The sequence below is a fragment of the Urocitellus parryii genome, chromosome 4 (assembly GCF_045843805.1).
Source record: "Urocitellus parryii isolate mUroPar1 chromosome 4, mUroPar1.hap1, whole genome shotgun sequence".
NCBI lineage: Eukaryota > Metazoa > Chordata > Mammalia > Rodentia > Sciuridae > Urocitellus > Urocitellus parryii.
In genome coordinates this window covers 175,035,389-175,058,243 of record NC_135534.1, presented here as the reverse complement: position 1 = coordinate 175,058,243, position 22,855 = coordinate 175,035,389, and the positions used below count along the sequence as shown (strand labels likewise).

The 22,855-nt window shown below is 36.9% G+C and overlaps 1 protein-coding gene across 1 annotated transcript in view; it reads right to left on the bottom strand.

Moving 5' to 3' along the window:
- Positions 1 to 22,855, bottom strand: part of LOC113175935 (phospholipid-transporting ATPase FetA-like) — an 82,993-nt gene that overhangs the window by 11,364 nt on the left and 48,774 nt on the right. The window contains exons 13-19 of the mRNA XM_077797349.1: positions 18,775 to 18,791; positions 12,644 to 12,680; positions 11,953 to 12,105; positions 9,212 to 9,400; positions 7,705 to 7,820; positions 3,690 to 3,854; positions 497 to 608 (exon numbers count right to left, since the gene is read on the bottom strand). Coding sequence (XP_077653475.1) covers positions 497 to 608; positions 3,690 to 3,854; positions 7,705 to 7,820; positions 9,212 to 9,400; positions 11,953 to 12,105; positions 12,644 to 12,680; positions 18,775 to 18,791 — 789 coding nt within the window. The remainder of the gene's footprint in view (positions 1 to 496; positions 609 to 3,689; positions 3,855 to 7,704; positions 7,821 to 9,211; positions 9,401 to 11,952; positions 12,106 to 12,643; positions 12,681 to 18,774; positions 18,792 to 22,855) is intronic.

The window sequence follows — 22,855 nt, the reverse complement described above, 5'->3', positions numbered from 1 at the left end:
CTAGCTACTCTGGAGGCTGAGAAAGGAGGATAGCAAGTTTGAGGCCAGCCTGGGTAATTTAGTGAGACCTTCTCTCTAAATAAATAAATAAATAAATAAATAAATAAATAAATAAATAAAGTGTGTGTGGGGGGGTGTTGAGAATGAAGCTCAGTATTAGAGCACCTGCCTAGCATACATGAGGCCCTGGGTTCCAATACTGGGTTCAATACTGCAAAAAATAAAAAAAATTGATAATAAAGTTTTTAGCTTTTAAGTTCCTGGCTGAAACAGGGGTCATGTTTGATTGATTGATCATCTCTATGTTTTCATTGAAAAATACAGCATCTGGCATACAGTGCATGCTCAGCAAATTGTATACAAAATTAGACATTGAAGGGACTTCATTTGAGTTACAGGTATTTGTCAAGAAAATTGGTAAGAAAAAAGGAAAAAAAGAGGAAAGAAATGGTTAAAGTAGGTGAGGAAGAGAGTCATGCAGGCTAGGAGCTTTTACCTTGCTTATCACCAGTTAAAACCCATATTTTAATTCTGGCTTTGTTCAGGGTGATGATTGTCTCAGGCACTCCATCTTGCAGTTTGTCTTCTATGCCTGTGGCCCCTAACAGCTTCGAACAGAGAGATCAATGAGTGAGGAAGAGAGAGAGAGAGAGAGAGAGAGAGAGAGAGAGAGAGAGAGAGAGAGAGAGAGAGCACTATATGCTACCCAACAACTGAACTGGCACTTCAGTGTTATCTTCAGTGAGCTAGCTCTGTCCTGGAGGATCCTGGTGGCATAGCACTCTGCATACTTTTCCTCTCTACACATACAACTTTTCAACCACACATTGAAATCAAATTTAGAAAATTAGTATTAGGTACCAGAGAGGGAAGGGATTTGCCTGAGTCATTCATGAAGTTAGTTATGTGCTACTTCTAAACCATCTGTTTCTCAATACACCTTCACTTCTCCCTTGCTTTACTGCATACTTCCTGTCCTCAAATGTGGCAAGTCTTAAGGAAGGATCTCTGTAATCCTACTCCAGTTTTCCCTTCAGCCCTACAAGGGCTTGGGTGTACTTTGCTATTGTACCTATTAGAAATATCTAAGGGTTCCAAGACTTTTTTCCACATTAGATTAAAAGAATCTTGATCCAACATCATGCTTTCTCTCTCTAATAACACAATAGTGCGGAGACAAGAATAAGCCCGAAGAACTGACAGATGGATGAATTACTAATTCTGCCAGGCCTGTAGAAGGACTGAATGTAGAAGGAGATTAGGGATCTCTATATTTTCCCTTTGGTGTCAGTCATTTCTGTTTATAGCAGGGCTGGCCTGTATCAGATTGGTCAGAAATGTCAGGGTCATTCTTAACATTTCTTTTTCTCATCCTCAAGAGTCCAATCCATCAGCAAAATCTGTTGTCTCTACTTTTAAAAACCATACATAATTTGACCATTCCTTGTCACTTCTACTACTTCTGTTTGATTCAAGCCATCATCATCTCTCACCTGTACTATTGTCCTAGAGTATAAATCAACACTGCAATCAGACTAATGACTTTAAAAGCTATATCACTTCTCTAGTTGAACTCTTCCATGGTTCACCATATTTACCACAAGTCCTTACATTGGCTTATGATGACCCATTCCTACTTGTCACATTGCATGTCCTTTCATTCTCTCCTCCTTACTCATACTGTCCCAGCCACACTGGCTGCCAGCTAACAAGTTAGGCCTGCTCCTGTGTCAGGGTTTTTTTTCTCTTGCTACTACTTTGTCTGAAAAGCTCATTTGCAAAGCCAGAGGGCTGCTTGGCTTACCACATTTTTTCTTCGAGTTTTAAAACATAGCTTTTGTTTTTTAAAAAATTAATTATGTGCATTACAGGAAACAGAAAAACAGAAGCAAAAAGCAAAGTCATCAAGTCACAAGCAGCTTAGTTGGATATGTCATGCATATACATATACAACATCCTATTTTGTGTGATTGAGATCATGTGTGTATCATGCTTTCCACACATCCAAGAATATTCATCAATTCAAAATCCCAAACTATATCAGTATTTTTGATAAATAAGAATACACTATACCAATTCAATCTGTTAAAAAAATTGCAATCCTTTCTTGGGGACAAAAATTTCACTGAAGACAGAAATGGCAACAGGCCTCTAGATAGACATATTGGCAGAGTTATAACTAAAACAATGCAGTCTCTTAATGCTCAATTTAAAATAAGACAAAGCAACAGAATATACCAAGCATGTTTCTAAGAGCATTCATTATCAGATTTCTACTACTAAAATATTAGCAAGAATGCATGTTTCCAGAATTAAAGTATTCCTATAGTTCAGTCAGAGATGCACACACATCAGTGGATCACATCAAAATGTAGACCCTTGAGCTCTTGATTCCATCTCTCCCTGTGTGCTTCCTTCTGCCTATCTGCTGTAGCCTAATAAACAAGTCCTGATATGCACTTCCCAAAGATAAAACAAAACCAAGATGCACCTTTTCTATCAATTATAACAAAAAGATATTTATAAGTTGGCTGATTCACTAGCTCTACTTTTTATGATACACTGTCACCTCAGGACATTTAGAAAGCTTAGATGTTGTGAAATAAAGTATAAACTTTGTGCACAATAAACACAAGTACTTTACCAAAAATGCATGTATAGATCTATGGTTATAATCTAAAACTTTAGAACACTTCCCCTCACACTTTCTCTTCTCCCTCTTCACCATTCCAGTGACTGAGTTCAGGACTACCCCCAGCTCCAAGAGGTGGATTAACAAAGGTCATTCCCAGAAGATAATTCTTCCTAAAAACTAATAAAATTATATTTATGTAGGGACTATTTTGCTACTTCTAAAAAACTTTGGGCATTAAACTTATTCTTTAATACCTAGTAATATTAACTAAAGTGTACATATAACAATGGCTAGACAAACTGAACTAATCTAAGGGGCACAAATCACTTATCTCTGCATACTTCTCCTCCCCCCACTCACCATCAAGTGAACCTTCAACATAATATCTAAGATACCAAGTTTAACAATTAATTCCATTCCCCTAAATGCTTGCCACCTTCTTTAGTTCCTCAGATCTCCTCTTCACAGTGAAGAGTAACTTCCCTGTTTAAAGCAGCAGCAATGCCTCTGCCCCTCCAAAACACATTCCCTCTTCCTGGCTTTATTTTCCCTTGTAGCACTTTCACCATCTGACATACTAACTATATAGATGGCTTTTTGTCTGGTTTCTCTACTGCTATAGGCACAGAATTTGGTACATAGGAGGCACTTAATAAATATATTGAATGAATGAATATTCTTGTCCTGATTATTCCATCAATTTGTTCTGAACTATTTAATCTGTGCATTAGTTGGATCTTGATCTTATAGATTACTTAGTTTTTGTGAGCAGCTCCAGGATAAGAAACAGTGCCAGAAAGAAAAAAAATTACAATCAGTGCACTTTTCACAATGGTTCAGAACCCCAGTACATACCTAATCAGCTTGGATTCCAATACCCAGCCTCCTTGACCCAAAACTGTGGGCTTTCCTGTTGAGCCTGCCTGTCTTTCCTCTCAAAGACAGCCTACACCTGTAGATACTCTGGATGCACTCTTAGAACCTTTGCTTAGTTTACTGGCTACCACCACCACCATCCTTGTTCCCAGTCTGTCCCCAATATCCTCACACTCACCATCAAGTCTTTCTCGATCTCTTCATAAACAGTTGATAATTTAATTTCCCTATCTTTCACAGACAGACACGCCTCATTGTGCTTCTTTCTCCAGGTCTGGAAGAATTTATCATCCAACTCTCGGTAGGCCACCATGAGGGTGCGAAGACCTTCGCTGGCAAAATCCTGGAAGATATTTGTGTGTACCAATTCTAGTCTAGGTTAATGCTGAGTTTAAAAAGTGAAAGATTGACCCCAGAAGCTCCATCTGCCTGCTAAGTAGGATTTAGTGGTTAGTACCATGGGATTAGTGCTTAGTTTAAGCAAAAAGCCACTCTTGAACTTCCTCAGCAAAATGTCCCAAGGATGGGGCCAGCATAAACTAAAATACTGAGAATAGTTCTAAGAGAGAAGGTTCTAACGTTTAGCTATAGTTTACCCAGAGTTAGCTATAATTTACTATGTGATTCTGGGGAAGACTAAGACTTCTAGTTTTTTTTATAAAATTGGGATAATAATTCACCTTCTACAGAGAGGCTAGTAATGACTGTGGCATGAAAATGAAGAGAAAGCTGGGCATGGGGCACACACCTGAAATTCCTGCAGCTCAGGAGGCTGAGGCAGGAGGATCATGAGTTCAAAGCCAGCCTCAGCAATTTAGTGAGGCCCTAAGCAACTTATTAACACCCTGTATCAAAATAAAATTTTAAAAGGGCTAGGAATGTGACTCAGTGGCAGAGCACCCTTGGGTTCAATCTCTGGTACCCCCCCCCCCAAAAAAAGGAATAATAAAGTAAAAAGAAGGAGTTCTCATAAAAAACAATGGTGTTACTGTTCTTTTTCAAGCATACATTCATTTTAATTTTTCTTTCTTCTTTCCTTCCTCCACCAAGTACTCAATGGACATCTTACATAGCACATGCTTATGTATTTGTCTCCATCAGTTGATTAGCTACAGCCAGCTGTGTTAACAAGGCTACTGTTGAAATATTCTTAGGTGAGGTAGCATGTTTTTACTGTTTGGCCACTGTTATAGCCTGACTAACCATAGCTAAGCATCTGCAGGATGGTCATAAGGAAGGCTGGGTGAAAATATGGGTGGTTTAGGACAAAACTAATATACATGCAAGTGTGGGTTAGAAACAGATTTTTTGTAGGGAGAACTGCACATGAGCAATAATTCTAGATTATTGCCACTATAGTAAACTACAAAATAATTCATGTTGGCATTATAAAAGCAAAGGAAACATAATTTGAATTATAAGAATTCCATGTGTAATTCATGAGTGTTTGATGTTGACTTTCAGGTGAAATTAATAAAAAGCAATATATGTAAGGAATGTCAACTCTTAAACTTCTGTCCTGTTGGCAGCCTGAGAAGATCTCAGGACACTTGTGTTTTTTTTGTTTTGTTTTTGGTACTGGGGATTGAACCCAAGGGTACTTTACCACTGAGCTATATCCCTAGTCCTTTTCATTTTTTATTTTGAGATAGGGTCTTGCTAAGTTTCTGAGGGTCTCACTAAGTTGTTGATGCTGACTTTGAACTTGGTATCTTCCTGTCTTAGCCACTGGAATTACAGGCATTCACCAGTGCATCCAGCTCAGGAAATTTCTTAAGAAGGATATGATAGTGGCAGAAACTGATTTTGTATTGGATAAGGATAAAAGCACTTGACAAGCTTAATAAAACACTGACAGATTCAGTAATCCATTCAATTAATAATTTAGCACCATGCTTTAACATTACCTTTTTTATACCTTTATTTTATTTACTTATTCTTATGTGATGCTGAGGATCAATTCCAGGGTCTTGCACATGCTAGGTGAGTGCTCTACTGCTGAGCCACAACCCCAGCCCAACATTATCTTTTATCCCTATATATATGTTTTTCTTCTCTCTTAGTACTGGGGTGAACAAACCAGGGCCTGGGGCCAAATATTGTCTGCCCCCTGTTTTTTGTTTGTTTGTTTTTGTTTTTTTTTCAGTTGTTGATGGACCTTTATTTTATTTATTTTTATGCGGTGCTGAGAATCAAACCCAGTGCCTTACACATGCTAGGCAAGTGCTCTACCACTGAGCCACAACCCCAGCCCTATAATCTATTTTTGTGTGATCTGTTTGCTGATCACTGGCTTAGAGGCCCTGGAGCTGTGCTTCTGCATGAGTGGGTTATTGAAGCTTGACTCTTATAGGTTTGGTATTAGTGGTTAGTATAGTGTAGTCAGGCATCACTGTAAGTGTCTATTAAGGTGGTAGTAGGAAGCATGTCAAAATATCTAAAACGGTTTTATGAGTTAAGTCTATGCTTAACTTTCTGAGGAAATGCAATTTGATTGTTTTCCAAAATGGCTATGCTATTTTACTTTTCCATCAGTGATGTATAAAGTTTACAGTTTCTCTAAACCCTTGTCAACTCTTATTATTGTCTACTCATCTTTTTTATTTTAGCCATTGTAGTGGGTATAAAGTGATATTTCATGTTTTTTATTTGCATTTCCTTAATGACTAAAGATGTTGAATGTCTTTTTTTAAAGTTTTTTTTAGTTGTTTTATTTATTTATATGCGGTGCTGAGAATCAAACCCAGTGCCTTACACATGCCAGACAAGTGTGCTATGCTACCACTGAGCCACAGCCCCAACACCTGTTGAACTTCTTTTAATATACTTATTGGATATCTTTTCTTTGACTTCTGGCTATATATTAATGTAGAGTCATCTTTAAATAGCCAAATCAAACAGAATTTTCTTCAATCTATTTATCTTATTTTATATATATAAAAATAAATATATATTTATATATATTTTCCCCTAATTATATATATACATATTTACACACACACACACACACACACACACACACACACATATATATATATATATATAAATAAATATATATTATTAGGGGAATAAGGAGAGAACAAAGGGCAGGATGGAGAGTGGTTCAGATTATATATATATATATATATATATATATTCAGATTATATATATATTCCAAATATATATATTCAGATTATATATAATATATATATTATATAATATATTATAATATACATAACATAATATATATATAATCTGAAACACTCTCCATCTTGCTCTTTGTTCTCTCCTCATTCCCCTAATCTTTTGTACACCCATGCTTAGGTGTAGAGACCCCAGATGTATAGATCTGTTTTTCTTTTCTCATGCCAGTAGCTGGAACCAGTCTCTTCTTGATGTATACCAAATACTACAGGGCAGAAGAAGAAGAAGATAGGGAGAAAGGATGTGCCCTTGGGGATTGTAATCCTGTAGACAACAGAGGGAGATATCAAATAGCCTCCTCAGAATCTCAGGCCAGGTACTTTCTGCTCCTGTTTTCATCATGGCTTGTGGATAAGGCCTCCCATATCAGCAGGTCCTCTTCTGAAACAAACACCAGGTCTGACCATGGGACCTCTTAAAGGAGGACTACTCAGGAATCACTAAACAATTCTGATTACTTTAAGTGTTCCCATAAATACAATTCTTGTCATGCCTATGGGGTGCTGTCCCACTCAAGTCTTTGACATAGAAATTGGCAATATAGTCAGTAAAAATACCACAGAATGAGACAGTTTTAGTTTTCTGTGAACTAAAGAGACACAGATACCAGTATACACCCATAGAATGAAACAGAGTTCCTGAGCTGAGAGAATAAAAGCTATCCGTTGGCTCAGCAATGCCAAGGAAGCTGAAACTGCTATGTTCACTGTCCAGTATAGCCTAGCTACATCTACATATCACCTGGCTTTTGTTTCTATAAATTATAACCACTTCTGTGGGACTTGCAGAGAAGCAGTCTAGCTGCTGCTCCTCAGTTTGATCAGATGGCATAAAATTCATTTTTCCATTGTTTGTCTATTTTTTATGCAGGTGGGTAGCTGAATCTGGCCAGCTGTGATCCAAGTAGATTCCTTGGCTGCTGGTAACAACAGAAATACATTGACATGGGGACACATTTGTGGACATGTGTCCAGATGCACCATTCCTCTCCTGAAGTCTAAAGACTTACATCCAAATGTTCCATGGTCACTTTATTAAGGGCTACACAGGAACGATGAAGCAGCTCACAGATGATGGTGTCTGCTCCCTTGCAGAACAATATTACCCGATTTTCAGGAGTCCGCACTAAAGATAAATTAAGCAAAACAACCATTTAAGCCTATTGTTATAAGAAATTATCTGGGCCACTGAGGATTGGCAAGAGGCTATTTTCCATGACATTTGTTTGTGTTGCCTTTGGAGGCTAAGAACTCAATGAGTAGTCACATAGGATAAATGCTATGGTGAGGGCTGGTGAGAGCAACAAAGGCATCTATGGAAGGTGTTTAATATCACTTGTGGAAGACTGATGCAGAATGACATTTAGCTTATCAATTCCAAGTCTTAGACCAAATCCCAACTTAGTAAGGACAAAAGATGAAAAATGACCTTCTTTCTCTTCAGTCTGAGGCCAAACTGATAGAGGAAGCCAGATAGTATAAATTTTCCCATACAATCATTTTTCAGTATCCTAGGGTATTGGATACCCCCCCATCCTTGTGGATACCAAAATCCACAGATGCTTGATTCCCTTATATAGAATAACATAATGTTTGCATATAACCTACAAACATATTCATATATATATATATATATTTTTTTTTTTTTGACAGGGAAGGTACTGGAGATTGAACTCAGGGGTACTCAACCACTGAGCCACATCCCCAGGCCTATTTTATATTTTATTTAGAAACAGGGTCTCACTGAGTTGCTTAGTGCCTTGCTTTTTCTGAGGCTCTCGATCTTCCTGATCTTCCTGCCTCAGCCTCCCGGTGAAGCTGGGATTACAGGTGTGGGCTACCATTCCCAGCACCTGTATACTTTAATCATCTCTAAATTATGATGCCTAATGCAATGTAGGTACTATATAAATAGTTATAATACTAAATTGTTTAGAGAATGTGACAAGAAAAAAGTCTGTACATCTTCAGTACAGACAGAACTTGTTTTTTTTTTTTTTTTCTTTCTTTTTGGTGCGGAGATTGATTCTCAGGCCTTATTCATGAAAAGCACACTAAGTTACCAATAAACTATGCCCCCAATCCAGATGCAACTTTTTTTTTCAAATATTTTTAATCTATGGTTGTTTGAGTCTGATATGGAACCTAAGAGGGCTGACTGTATTATTTGCTTCCATTTCTTACACCATGTTCAGGCTTTATGAATTTATTCTATGTTCTTATTTGACTTTGAGGGTGCTGACAAGCCACTACTCAGAAACACTAGAGAAGGATTTATTAGTACATGGTAGTGAGCTCCTATACATGTATGAGAGAAAATTCAAAAGAGATAAGACAAAGTGGGAATTGGATGTGTGTTTATATTTGAGGCACTATACCTGTGAGAAGACACATGAGTGGGAGAAGACATCTGTGTGTAGATGAAAGAGAAAGTCAATTGTGAATATGTATAAAGGGGAGAGAGAGAGAGCGCTAGAGAGAGCGAGCACGAGCGCGCTGACTAGAAGGGACACCCACCAATAACAGACATCCTCTTGCGCACATTGTTGAAGTCCAAAATAGCCAGCAGCTGATAGACTCTGGTTTTTCCCATTTCGACCACTGTGATAGTCTCAGACGTACGGGAACGGAACACAAAGCCAAGGTTTCTGGCAGCAGTGACCAGGGCACCTTCATCTGGGGACTGAGCCTGGTACACCAGCTCACCTGACAGGAAAGAAGAGGGCAACTAGAGCCCACAGAGATGAGCTGCTGAAGTCCACCCAGAATTGACACTGTCTTCCAAGTGGCTTAAATAAAGATGGAGCCCAGGAGGGTACATCTTTCCTCAAACTTCTTGCACAAGTCTGGTGCTAAAAGGGCAGGTTGCATAAAACATGTCAATCTCTTTTCCTGTCCAATACTTCCAACTTGTTTCATAGACCTGAGTTAATATCACACAGGTAAATGATATTTGCAATGTATACAAACAAAACAGGCATTCCGTTCCAACTTTATGGGTAAAGATTGGTTCAGAGAACTTATTAAAAATGAGGTTCCTGGGCCCCACTCAAACGTACCGAATCCACAATCACAAAATTTGGAAGAAGGACCTAAGAAGTTGAATTTTTAATAAATCTCTTAGTGGATTCTCATGTATGTGGCATAAATTGCCGCAGAAGACTGGCCACACTTGGCTAAACACTGCTATGCAAGATAAAAGACAGATGATTTAGTAAGCAGTTTAAAATAAATGTGTAGATGCATATTATCACCTTTAACTCACCCTGAGAAGTTAAATGACTCACTCTGTTGAATCAGCTTTCAATCTGGTATTAATCAGGATATTTCTAGAACTCCTTTGTTAGACTATTATCACAACATGTATCTTTTTTTTTGGCTATTTCTCATCTGAAGGTCAATTTGATTTTTAAAACAGGCATCATCAGAGTCTTATACTTGTGAACATGGAAGGTAAGGGGATAATTTTAGGTCAGACATAAGAAATATCTACTGGACAATGGAGGCCAAATATGCTTTAAATAATAGCATCTTGTTGCAATGGCAGACACAAAGAAACATGATGGGGAGGCTGCTATGGTCACAGGGCCAGGAGATAAGAAATTTGGATTCTTATCTCTACCCTTCAGGGTTTTTGTTGTTGGTGGTAGTGGGGATTGAATCTAGGGATGTCTTGCCATTGAGCTATATCCTCAGCTCTTTTTGTTTTGAGACAGGGTCTCAGTAAGTTGCTTAGGGCCTCTCTATAGTTTGCTGAGGCTGGCTTTGAACCTGTGATCCTCCCTTGGCTTCCCAAGTCGCTGAGATTACAGGTGTGCACATGCCACTGCACCTGGTTTATCTCTAACCTTCTGAACTATAGGATTTTAGGCAAGTAACTTAATCTCTTTTTAAAAATCAATTTCTTTTTTTTAATAATTGTTTTTGTAGTTGTAGATGGACAGCATGCCTTTATTTTGTTTATTTTTATGTGGTGCTAAGGATTGACATGCTAGGCAAATGTTCTGCCACTGAGGCACAACCCAAGCCCACAATCTCTTTCAACTTTAGTTTCCTTCTCAGTAAGATTGGGATCATGTTTTCTGTTCTGCCTCAGAACAATAACCTCAGAGGGTTATTGTAAAGATCATAGAAGATAAATGAAAGCTATTTATAAAACTGTAAAGTAACATAAATATAGGGCATTACTGGTGGTAATATTAAGAGACTATTGACTTTAAAGTACACTATTCATTTGGTTGTGTACATTCGCTCTCTCTCTCTCTTTTTTAAGTATGGAGATTGAACCCAGCGGCACTTTACCACTGAGCCACATCCCAACCCCTTTTTCTTTTTTTGAGACAGGGTATTGCTGAGTTGCTGAGGATCTCACTAAGTTGCTGAGGCTGGCCTCAAACTTGGGATCCTCCTCCCAAGTCACTGGGATTATAGGTGTGCACCACCACACCCAGCTATATTTTTTCTTGTTAAGAAAAAAATCTTAATTTATAATCATTAATTTCTCACTCATTGTTTTTTGAAAAATTTTGGATAAATTAATCAATGATTTTGCTACATTTGGTTACTGAAATAACTAAGATAAACTAGATGTGGTAGTATACACATCTGCAATCCCAGCTACTGGTTAGGCTGAGGCAGAATGATAACATTCAACTGTCAGCCTGGGTAACAATATAGCAAGACCCTGTGTCAACAACAGCAGCCAAAAAAGAAAAAGAAAATAAGAGGACAACTAAACTCATTATTTAGAAAGTCTTGTCAGAGATTGTAGGATTACTCTTGGGGACAATTCAGAAGTTCCCTAAATGGCATTAAGTGTGAAACCTGTTCAATGACTGAATCTTTCTTTAAACCAAGAGGTATCCAACTGAGCATGGTGGTGCACGCCTATAATCTCAGCAGCTCAGGAGGCTGAGGCAGGAGGATCACAAGTTCAAGGCCTGCCTCAGCAATTTAGCAATTTTGTCTCAAAATGAAAAATTTAAAAAAGGGCTGGGGATGTGGCTGAGTGGTTAAGCACCCCTGGGTTTAATCCCTGGTACCAAAGAAACAAACGAAAATCCCCCAAAACCAAGAGGTGGTTTCTTTTTTGAGTATCTCCCAGCTAATTACTTGTCTTCTACATGTTCTAGGACAATACTCCCTGTTGGAAAGTTCTTTTTCAGATTAAGCCATACAAATCATATCAAACCACCTCACCTCCAACCCACCTACACTATGACACATTCTCAGTCCATGAAGCCTCAGGCCTCCCTCACCTTCTACTTTCTCTTGTGACATCACAGTATGACATAATGAGAGGGAGAGGAAAAACAAGTGCACCCGGTAATCTCCTTTTTTTACTGCTTCCACCAAAGTCTTGTCATTAAATGGAAAGGCAGGACCGGCCAGCTTTTTGAAGTTATCTTTTTCTTTCTGGAACATATAAGCCAGAACAAAGCTGTCAATAGCTTGACATTTTATAGATCAACTTGGGGGTAGTTTCTGGAATGTGATGAGAACTCTTGAGAAGGGAAAAGCAAGATAAATACTGTGCTGGTTTCTCAGGTACTTATAGCTCTCACCTGAACCATCCAGTTGCTTGGGCCACAAGAGATCCTTCCCACAGGAGACAAGCTGAGCACTACCTGGCAGACTCTTTTTTTTTTTAATTTTTTTATTTGTTGTTTTTAGATATACATGACAGTAGAGTATATTTTGACATATTATACATACATGGAGTACAACTCCAATCAGAATTCCATTCTTGTGGTTGTACATAATACACACTAGTCCATGTATTCATTTAGGAGCAAAGGAAAGTTATTTCGGATTAATTCTGTCTTTCCTATTTATAACCCCTCCTCCCTTCCATTCATTTCCCTTTATCTAATCCAATGAATCTATTCCTCCCCTCCCTACCCTCCCTTGTTGTGGGTTAGTATCCACATATCAGAGAGAACATTCAGCCTTTGGGTTTTGTTTGGGTTTTTTTTTTTGAGACTGGCTTATTTCACTTAGCATGATATTTTCCCAGTTCCATCTGTTTGAGAGCAAATGCCATAATTTCATTTTTTATGGCTGAGTAATAATTCCATTATGTATATGAACCACATTTTCTTTATCCATTCATCTGGTTCCATAGCTTGGCTATTGTAAATTGAGCTGTTATAATTATGTGGCTGCATCACTGTCCTTTAAGTATAAACTGAGGAGTGGGCCATTGGATCAAATGGTGGTTCCATTAAAAGTTTTCTAAGGAATTTCCATACTGCTTTCTAGAGTGGATGCACCAATTTGTAGTCCCACCAGCAATGCATCAGTGAACCTTTTTCCCCACATCCACACCAATGTATCCTTAGTAATTGCCATTCTGACTGGAGTGAGATGAAATCTCAATGTAGTAATGTAGTTTTAATTGGCATTTCTCTAATTGCCATTCTGACTGGAGTGAGATGGAATCTCAATGTAGTAATGTAGTTTTAATTGGCATTGCTCTAATTGCTTCTTCTGTGCAGTGCCTATTCAGTTTCTTTGCCCATTTATTGATTGGGTTATTTGTTTGGTGTTGAGTTCTATGTATATCCTGGAGATTAATTATGCTCTAGCTGAGGTGCAGAGAGCAAAGATTTTTCCCATAGGTTCTCTCTTCACGTCTTTGTTTCCTTTATTGTGAAATTTTTTAGTTTGATACCATCCCATTAACTGATTCTTGATTTTACTTTTGGTGTTTTTGGAGTCTTGAGGAAAGTTGAGCCAACATAATCGAGAGTTGGGCCTATATTTTCTTCTGGTGTGCACAGGGTCATTGGTCTAAGGCTTAGGTCCTTGATCCATGAGTTGATTTTTGTGCAGGGTGAGAGGGGTTGAATTTCATTCTGCCATATATGGATTTCCAGTTTTTCCAGCACCACCTGTTGAAGAGGCTATCTTTTCTGCAATGTATGTTTATGGTGCCTTTGTCTAGGATGAAATAACTGTATGTGGTACCCACCTGTGACACTACTAGAGTGGTCTTTTACTCAGTACTGACACATGGGGACTTAGATCTCCCCTTGGGAACGATCCCCAGCATTCCCATGTGTAGACTGCCCAAGATGTGAGATTTCTGCCCTCGCTCTACCAATGGGACAGCTCTCATAGCTCTGGACTTGGGCGTTTCCATTAGGCTTGGACAGCCCACCTCCTACCTTATTTGGCAAAAGAACATTCCATTGAATTCCTTTTGAAGCCCCCTTGTATAAATAAAGTGGGTTCTTGTGCTCTCTCTCTTTCCAGTGTGGAAGCTTGGCCCATAAGGTCATAGAGCAGTTCTGCCTCCGCTTTCTAAAAAATTACTTCCCTATTGTGTGGTCTTTTCACCGCCAGCCTTCGCCACACAGAGGAACTGTTTCCACTGCCTGAGTAGGACGTGAGCGACTGTATTTATGTGGGTTTGTCTCTGTGTCTTCTTTTCTGTTAATATAACTCTGTAGCATAATTTAAGGTCTGGTATTGTGATGCCTCCTGTTTTGCTTTTCTCGCTAAGGATTGCTTTGGTTATTCTGGGCCTCTTATTATTCCAAATGAATTTCATGATTGTTTTTTCTATTTCTGTGAAGAACATCATCAGAACATTAATAGAAATTGCATTAAATATGTATAGCACTTTTGGTAGTATGGCCATTTTGACAATATTAATTCTGCTATCCAAGAACATGGGAGATCTTTCCATCTTCTAAAATCTTCTTCCATTTCTTTCTTTAATGTCCTGTAGTTTTCATTGTAGAGGTCTTTCACCTCTTTCATTAGATTGATTCCCAAGTTTTTAATTTTTTTTGAGGCATTATGAATGGGATAGTTTTCCTAAATTTCTCTTTCAGCTGCTTCGTCATTGGTATATAGGAACACAATTGATTTATGGGTGTTAATTTTATACCCTGCTACTTTGCTGAATTTGTTTATGAGTTCAAGAAGATTTCTAATGGATTTTTTTTGTTTTCTCAATATAGAATCATGTCATCAGCAAATAGGGATAGTTTGAGCTCTTCTTTTCCTATCTGCATCTCTGGATTGAACCCCACTTGATTGGTGCATTGTCTTTTTAATTTCTTTGTCTAATTGCTCTGGCTAGGGTTTTAAGGACTCTGTTGAATAGAAGTGGTGAAAGTGGGCATATTATGTGTCTTGTTCCAGTTTTAAGAGGGAATGCTTTCAATTTTCAACCATTTAGAATGATGTTGGCCTTGGGTTTAACACATATAGATTTTACAATGTTGATGTATGTTCCTATCATCCCCAGTTTTTCTAATGTTTTGAGCATGAATGGATGTTGAATTTTGTCAAATGCTTTTTCTACTTCTATCAAGATAATCATGTGATTCTTGTCTTTAACTTGACTGATGTGATGAATTACATTATTGATTTCTGTATGTTGAACCAACCTTGCATCCCTGGATTTGAACCCCACTTGATTGGTGCATTGTCTTTTTAATGTTTTTGTATGTGATTTGCTAGTATTTTGTTAAGAATTTTTGCATCTATTTTCTTGAGGGATATTAGTTTCAAGTTTTCTTTCATTAATGTGTCTTTTTGGTAACAATGTGATACTAGCAGTGTGATACTCATAGAATGAGTTTGGAAGGGTTCCCTTCTTTTCTATATTGTGGAATAATGGGAGGACTATTGGTATAATTTCCTCATTGAAGGTCTGGTAGAACTCAGCTGAGAATCCATCTGGTCCTGGGCTTTTCTTTGTTGGTAGGCTTTAGATGGCATCTTCATTGCTTGAAATTGATCTGTTTAAATTTTTTATGTCTCTTGATTCAATTTGGATAGGTCATATGTCTCTAGAAATATGTGGATGTCTTCATGATTTTCTCTTTTTTTGGAGTATACGTTTTCAAAGTAGTTTGATTATTGTCTGTATTTCAATAGTGTCCATGATGATATTTCCTTTTTCATCACAAATATTAGTAATGTGCATTTTCTCTTTCTTCATTAGCCTGGCTAAGGGTTTATCCATTTTATTGATTTTTTCAAAGAATCAACTTTTTGTTTCATTGATTTTTTGGAATTTTTTTCTGTGTGTGTGTGTGTGTGTTTCAATTTCATTGATTTTTAGCTCTGATTTTAATTATTTTCTGTCTTCTGCTTTCTTGATTTGTTCTTCTTTTTCTAGGGCTTTGAGATGTAATGTTAGGTTATTTATTTGGTGACTTTCTATTCTTTTAAATAATGTGCTCAGTGCAATGGATTTTCCTCTTAGAACTGCCTTCATAGTGTCCCAGAGATTTTGATAACTTGTGTTGCTATTCTCATTACCTCTAAGTATTTTTTTTAAATTTCATCTCTGATTTCTTCTTCAATCCATTGGTCATTCAATAGTGCATTTTTTAGTCTCCAGGTGGCTTTTATTTTTTATTTTATTGTTGATTTCTAATTTCATTTCATTATGATCTGAAAGAATGCAAGAAATTATCTCTATTTTTTTGTATTTGCTAAGAGTTGCTTTGTGGCCTAAGGTATGGTCTGTTTTAGAGAAGGATCCATGTGTGGCTGAGAAAAAAGTATATTTAGTCATTGAGGGATGAAAAATTTTATATATGTCTGTTAAGTCTAAATTATTGTGTTTTTCAGTTATATAGCTTCTTTAGTTTATGTTTGGAGGATCTATCTAGTGATGAGAGAGGTGTGTTGATGTCATCCAGTATTATTGTGTTGTGGTCTACTCAACTCTTAAAATTCAGAAGGGTTTGTTTGATGTACTTAGGTGCTACTCTGTTTGGATTATAAAATTTACGATTTTTCAAAACTACCCTAAGATACCATCTCACTCCAGTAAGATTGGCAGCCATCAGGAAGTCAAACAATAACAAGTGCTGGAGAGGATGTGGGGAAAAGGGTACTCTTGTACACTGCTGGTGGGACTGCAAATTGGTTCAGCCAATTTGGAAAGCAGTATGGAGATTCCTGGGAAAGCTGGGAATGGAACCACCATTTGACCCAGTTATTGCCCTTCTTGGTCTATTCCCTGAAGACCTTAAGAGAGCGTACTACAGGGATACTGCCACATCGATGTTCATAGCAGCACAATTCACAATAGCTAGACTGTGGAACCAACCCAGATGCCCTTCAATGGATGAATGGATTAAAAAAATGTGGCAGTTATACACCATGGAGTATTACGCAGCTCTAAAAATGACAAATTCATGGAATTTGCAGGGAAATGGATGGCACTAGAGCAGATTATGCTTAGTGAAGCCAGCCAATCCCTAAAAAACAAATACCAAATGTCTTCTTTGATATAATGAGAGCAACTAAGAATAGAGCAGGGAGAAAGAGCAGGAAGAAAAGATTGATATTAAACAGAGACACGAGATGGGAGGGAAAGAGAGAGAAAAGGGGAATTGCATGGAAATGGAAAGAGACCCTCATTGTTATAAAAAACTACATAAAAGAGGTTGTGAGGGGAATTGGAAGAAAAAACAAGGAGAGAAATGAATTACAGTAGATGGGATAGAGAGAGAAGATGGGAGGGGAGGGGAGGGGGGATAGTAGAGGATAGGAAAGGTAGCAGAATACAACAGTTACTAATAGGGCATTATGTAAAAAGGTGAATGTGTAACTGATGTGATTCTGCAATCTGTATTTGGGGTAAAAATGGGAGTTCATAACTCACTTGAAACTAATGTCTGAAATATGATATGTCAAGAGCCGTGTAAGATTTTGAACAACCAATAAAAAAAAATTTACGATTTTTATGTTTTGTTGATGTATAATTCTCTTAAGGGGTAGGAAATGACCTTCTTAGTCCCTTCTGATTAACTTTGGCTCAAAGTCCACTTTATCTGATATGAGGATAGAAACCTCTGCTTGTTTATGAGATCCAGGTGAATGATATATATTTTTTCCTCATCTTTTCACCTTTAGTCTACAGGTGTCTTTGCTTATGAGACAAGTCTCTTGGAGACAGCATATTGCTGGGTCTTATTTCTAATCCAATCATGGCAGACCCTTCTTGTTCCACTTTTACCCCAAATATTCTGAATGACTTACAGCTATCTTTAAACTACTCTTTGAACTCTCAAATCTTATCCGATAATCAAACCTGAGGATGTGAGGAGGTAAACACTCCCTATTCTTTTTTAAAATTATATATTTTTTGTTATCTATGGGCCTTTAATTTATTTAAAGTGCAGTGCTGAGAATTGAATCCAATGCCTCACACACAAGGCAAGCCCTCTACCACTGAGCTACAACCCCAGCCCAACATTCCCTATTCTTAAGTGATGTTTGGGGAGAGTCTTGTTTCTCATTGTCTTCTGCCTGACTGGGGAGCTGAGAAGGGAACAGAGTTCAGCTTCCAAGTACAGTGGCATCACTGTGTTGCACTATTTTTGCCCCACAGGACAAAAGAGGGCTAGAAACAGTAGATGACAGTCCAAATGAACCACTTCTCAGTTGCCAGTCTTTGCTCATATTAAAAACAACTTACAAATGATTAGCTTTTGTATCTAATCTCTGATTATTAAAATGTTTATAAAGTTTATTTTTGCCAAAGAGATGCAATTCATTATGATAAAGTATTACAGAATAAACCTTATTTTGTAACATTTAAAAAAATAGGAATAGAAAGGAATATTGCAAGACAAAGATAAGGTCTCATGACAAAGAATCTGCAGTACATGATTGTTCACAGACTTAATTTTGCTTTCACTTATCAATATACCTGGTCCTTCCTGTCTCTGACTCTCAAATATCTTAGGGATTATAGTATGCAGAGTATGAAAGAAATGGAGGAAAATGGATATGTTCTCAGTGAAAGTCATGTTTTAATTTAGACAGGGAGAAGTGAGCCTTTTTATGAAGAGATTGAAATAGCAATTAAGTTTGTTTATAAGAAAAGAAATTCCAGTGATATACAGCAAAGTGTTCTATGATTAATCAGTAGTGAAAGGAAGAAGAAAGAGAAAGAAACTCCAGGGAGAATTTAATACCTAGAAAGTATAACTTTGTTTACACAGTCAAGGTTGCCAAGAAAGCTCCTGAAAAACTATTTATGAAAAGAAGTGATTTTCCTTCCCCTTCCCAATCTCTTTGGATGGGTAGGTAAGGTGAACATTGAGAGTAGAGCCAGCTGTAAGTAAGTCAAATGGTTAAGGTTTGGGGTTGGATCTCTATCAGGACAGGGATACAGTAAGGAGTAACCTGGAGGCAAGGGAGAAAGCCCTGCGCAGGAATGCTTAAAACAACCCATACACAAAAGCTGACGTCCAATGCTGCAGAAAATAGTAAAAATGAATAGCTAGAGATAGGAAGAGTGCATAAGAAGATTATTTTTATAATTGTATGCGTAAGGACTGTTGAGTTTGTCATGAATCCTAGAAGAAAAAAGATTTCAGATTTGATTACATAAGTTTAAAACTTCTACACAGAAAAAATTATTTAAAAAACCAAACACCATAAAAAATGTGGCATATATACACAATGGAATTTACTCAGCAATAAAAGAGAATAAAATCATGGCATTTGCAGGTAAATGGATGGAGTTGGAGAAGAAAATGCTAAGCAAAGTTAGCCAATCCCCAAAAAACAAATGCCGAATGTTTTCTCTAATATAAGGAGGCTGACTCATAGTAGGGTAGGGAGAGGGAGCATGGGAGAAATAGAATAGAGACTAGCTCTAGATAGGGAAAAGGGGTGGGAGGGGAAGGGAGGAGGACAAGGGGTTAGCAATGATGGTAGAATGTGAATGACATCATTATCCAAAGTACATGTATGAAGACATGAATTGGTGTGAACATACTTTATATACAGAGATATGAAAAATTGTGCTATATATGTGTAATAAGAATTGCAATGCATTCCGCTGTCATGTAGTTAAAAAATAAAATTAATTAAAAAAAGAAGAACCAAACACCAAAAGACAAAATGGAAAAAATTAAAGAGTTGTTTTTTACTATATGAAGAGCTCTTTAAATAAGAAAAAAAAGGGCAAAGAATAAGTGTAAGTAGGCAATAAAGAGATTTGTAAGGGGAAAGAAAATAAGCACATAAGAAAAATTCAACCTCATTAGAAACCAAAGCAAGGTAAATTAAGAATGCAATATTTCAGGAGAGTGGGATGGGAAGAGGTTGATCAATGGGTAAGTTACTGTTAGGTAGGATCAAGAAGTTGTGGGGCTGGGGATATAGCTCAGTTGGTAGAGTGCTTGCCTCATATGCACAAAGTCTTGGGTTCAATCCCTAGCATCACACACACAAAAAAAGAAGTTGTGGTATGCTATTATACAGAAGGGTAACGATACATAATAATAATGTACTTTATATTAAAAAAAAACTAAGAAAAGAATTTTTAATATTTTTACCAGAAAGAAATAATGTTTGAGTAGATATGTTTACCCTGATATGAATATTACAGTTTATATATGTGTATATACATATATCAAAACATCACAATATTCTATAAATAAGTATACTTTTAATGTTTTTCTTTATAGTTAAAAATTAATTTCAAAATGAAATATTATTTTTCACCCAATTAAATTTCCACAGATTAAAAAAAACTGTTACGACCCAGTACTAACAAAAATATGGGGGAAAAAGAATTGTCATATATTTTGGGGGGTATGTATGTGATACAAATCTGTTTGGAGGGCAATATAACACAATTAAATGTATTAAAAATAGGGCTACTCTTTGACCAACCAATTTTACTTCTGGGGATTTATTCTAAGAAAGCATAACTATATAATAATGTATATACCAGGTGCTTAACAAAATTCTATTGTAATAGCAAAATGGAAAAAAATAGGGATTGGTTATATTAAAGTACACTAATACAACTGGATACTTATTACATACCCCTTAAAAATAATAAACCATGGGCTGGGGTTGTAGCTCAGTGGTGGAGCACTTGCTTAGCATGTGAGGTACTGGGTTGAATTCTCAGCACCACATATCAATTAATAAATACAATAAAGGTCTATCAACAATTAAAAAAAATTTAAAAGAAAAAATAATAAACCTATATCTGCTGAGATTGAAAGATGACCTCACTAGAGTTTCAGGTGAACAAAGAGAAGGTGAAAATAGCATTCTATCTATATATCTAGCTATCTAGCTATTTGTCAGGAAAACCCCACAAATTTTACATTGGTCACCAAAATTGGATTGAATAGTGTTAACTTTCTTCTTCACATATTTCTATATTATTTGAATTTTTTTTACAATGAGCACAAATTCTTTTTTTTTTTTAAAGAGGAAAAGACAACATAGCTATTTTCATTAAAACCCCCAAATTCCCTCAGATAAACATAGACCATTTACATAAGGGTTTCTGATATTTTGAGGCTAGTAAAAGCTTTAATATTTCGGGGACTGAGTTCCCTTTGTATTAGAGATGCTTCCACGTGGCACAGTCTCACCCAGCTCCCAAATGCGTTTCCCAGAAAGCTGTAATCACTCACCTCAGGTAGTGACTCCCTTAGTTCCTCCTTGTTACAGGAATTACCTATTGGTAAGCAAACAGAGTAGAGACTTGGCATGGGGTTTAAAGGAGGGTTTAATTTTAATTGTGGTAAAATACATATAACACAAAAGCTGCCATATTAACTGTAAAATTCAGTGGCATTAACTACATTTACAATGTTGCACAACTATCACCACTATTCCAAACAGAAACTTCCTATTCCTCCCCATCCCTCTCTAGTAACCTCTATTCTACTTTCTATTTCTATGAATTTTCCAATTTTCTGTATTTCATAGAAGTAGAACTCTGCTTTTTATATCTGGCTTTTCACTTTGCATAATGTTTTTTTTTTATATCGGGCTTTTCAAGGTTCATCTATGTTGTATCATGTATCAAACTTTATTAATTTTTATGGCTGAAATAATATTCCTTTGAATTTATATACTTTTAAAAAACCATTCATCTGTTGATGGCCACATGAATTATTTTCACCTTTGGGTTATTGAAAATAATGTTGCAATGACTATTTGTGTATATCTGTTTGAGTCCTTGTTTCATTTTGTGGGGGATACCTAGGAATGGAATTGCTGAGTCAATGATAATTTAAAGGAGTGTTTTTAAAAACATTTCTTTTGATTCTTCATCTTAGGTTTGTAGTCAAGTTGCCTCGAATCCCCTCAGGCCACCTAACCCTCAGTGCCCCTAGTAAGCTCCTTTCCCTAAACCAAAGACAAGAAGAAGTCTTCTGATTGGGCCACACTCAGCTCTTTTCCCTTAAGACTCAAGGCCAGGCTAGAGGTTAGTCATTGTATCTTTTGAGAGACTTCCAAACTTAGGAAGCCACTCAATCGAAAAGTTACCTAGAAGAGGAGTGGAATTAATTACAGAGTGTTTAGGATTCTTGACCAGTGGATGGTACAGACAGATGAATGGAGGACAACCTGATGCCAAGTACAGAAATGATCCTTTCAACCTTACCCAGTGCATTCAGGTTGGAAAATGAGCCAGAGAATTATCATCCTCACCTAAATCAACTCATCAAAAAATTAGCCTTCAGAGTTTATACAAATAAAAGCTTGGTTTAAAATAGTAATAGAAAAATATCAGAATGTTCTTTTTTTAATTTAAAATGTTTAATTTTTTATTGAGGTGAAATCCACACAACATATAATGAACAGTTTTAAAGTGTACAGTTTAGGAGCATTTGATACATTCACAATGTTGTGTAGCTACCACCTCTCTCAAGTTCAAAACTTTTTCATCACTCCAGAAGACAATCCCATGTGCTCTAGCTTTTCAGGTGTGATTACCTCCTTCTGCTGTCTAGGGCAGGAGGCATGAATGTTCACACACATGAGGATTTAATTCTCACAAAAACAAGGTTATGTTTAAGGCATACAATAAATGAAGGACTAGCCATGGAAGACACTAATCAAACCGATAGCTTCTTTCAGTACTGTCTGTGGGTTTATTTTGTTCTTTCTAGATATACATGATGATAGAGTGTATTTTGCACATTATTCATGTATAGAATAAGTATAACTTGTTCCAATTAGGACCCTGTTACTTTGGTGATATATGATGTGTATTCATATACAAGAATAAGAAAGATATGTGTGATTCATTTTTCTCTCTTCTATTCCCATCCTCTTTCCCTTCCCTTCATTCCCCTTTGTCTATTTGTTGATCTAAAGGGGAATCAGGATTAGAGGCTTCAATACTATACTGTT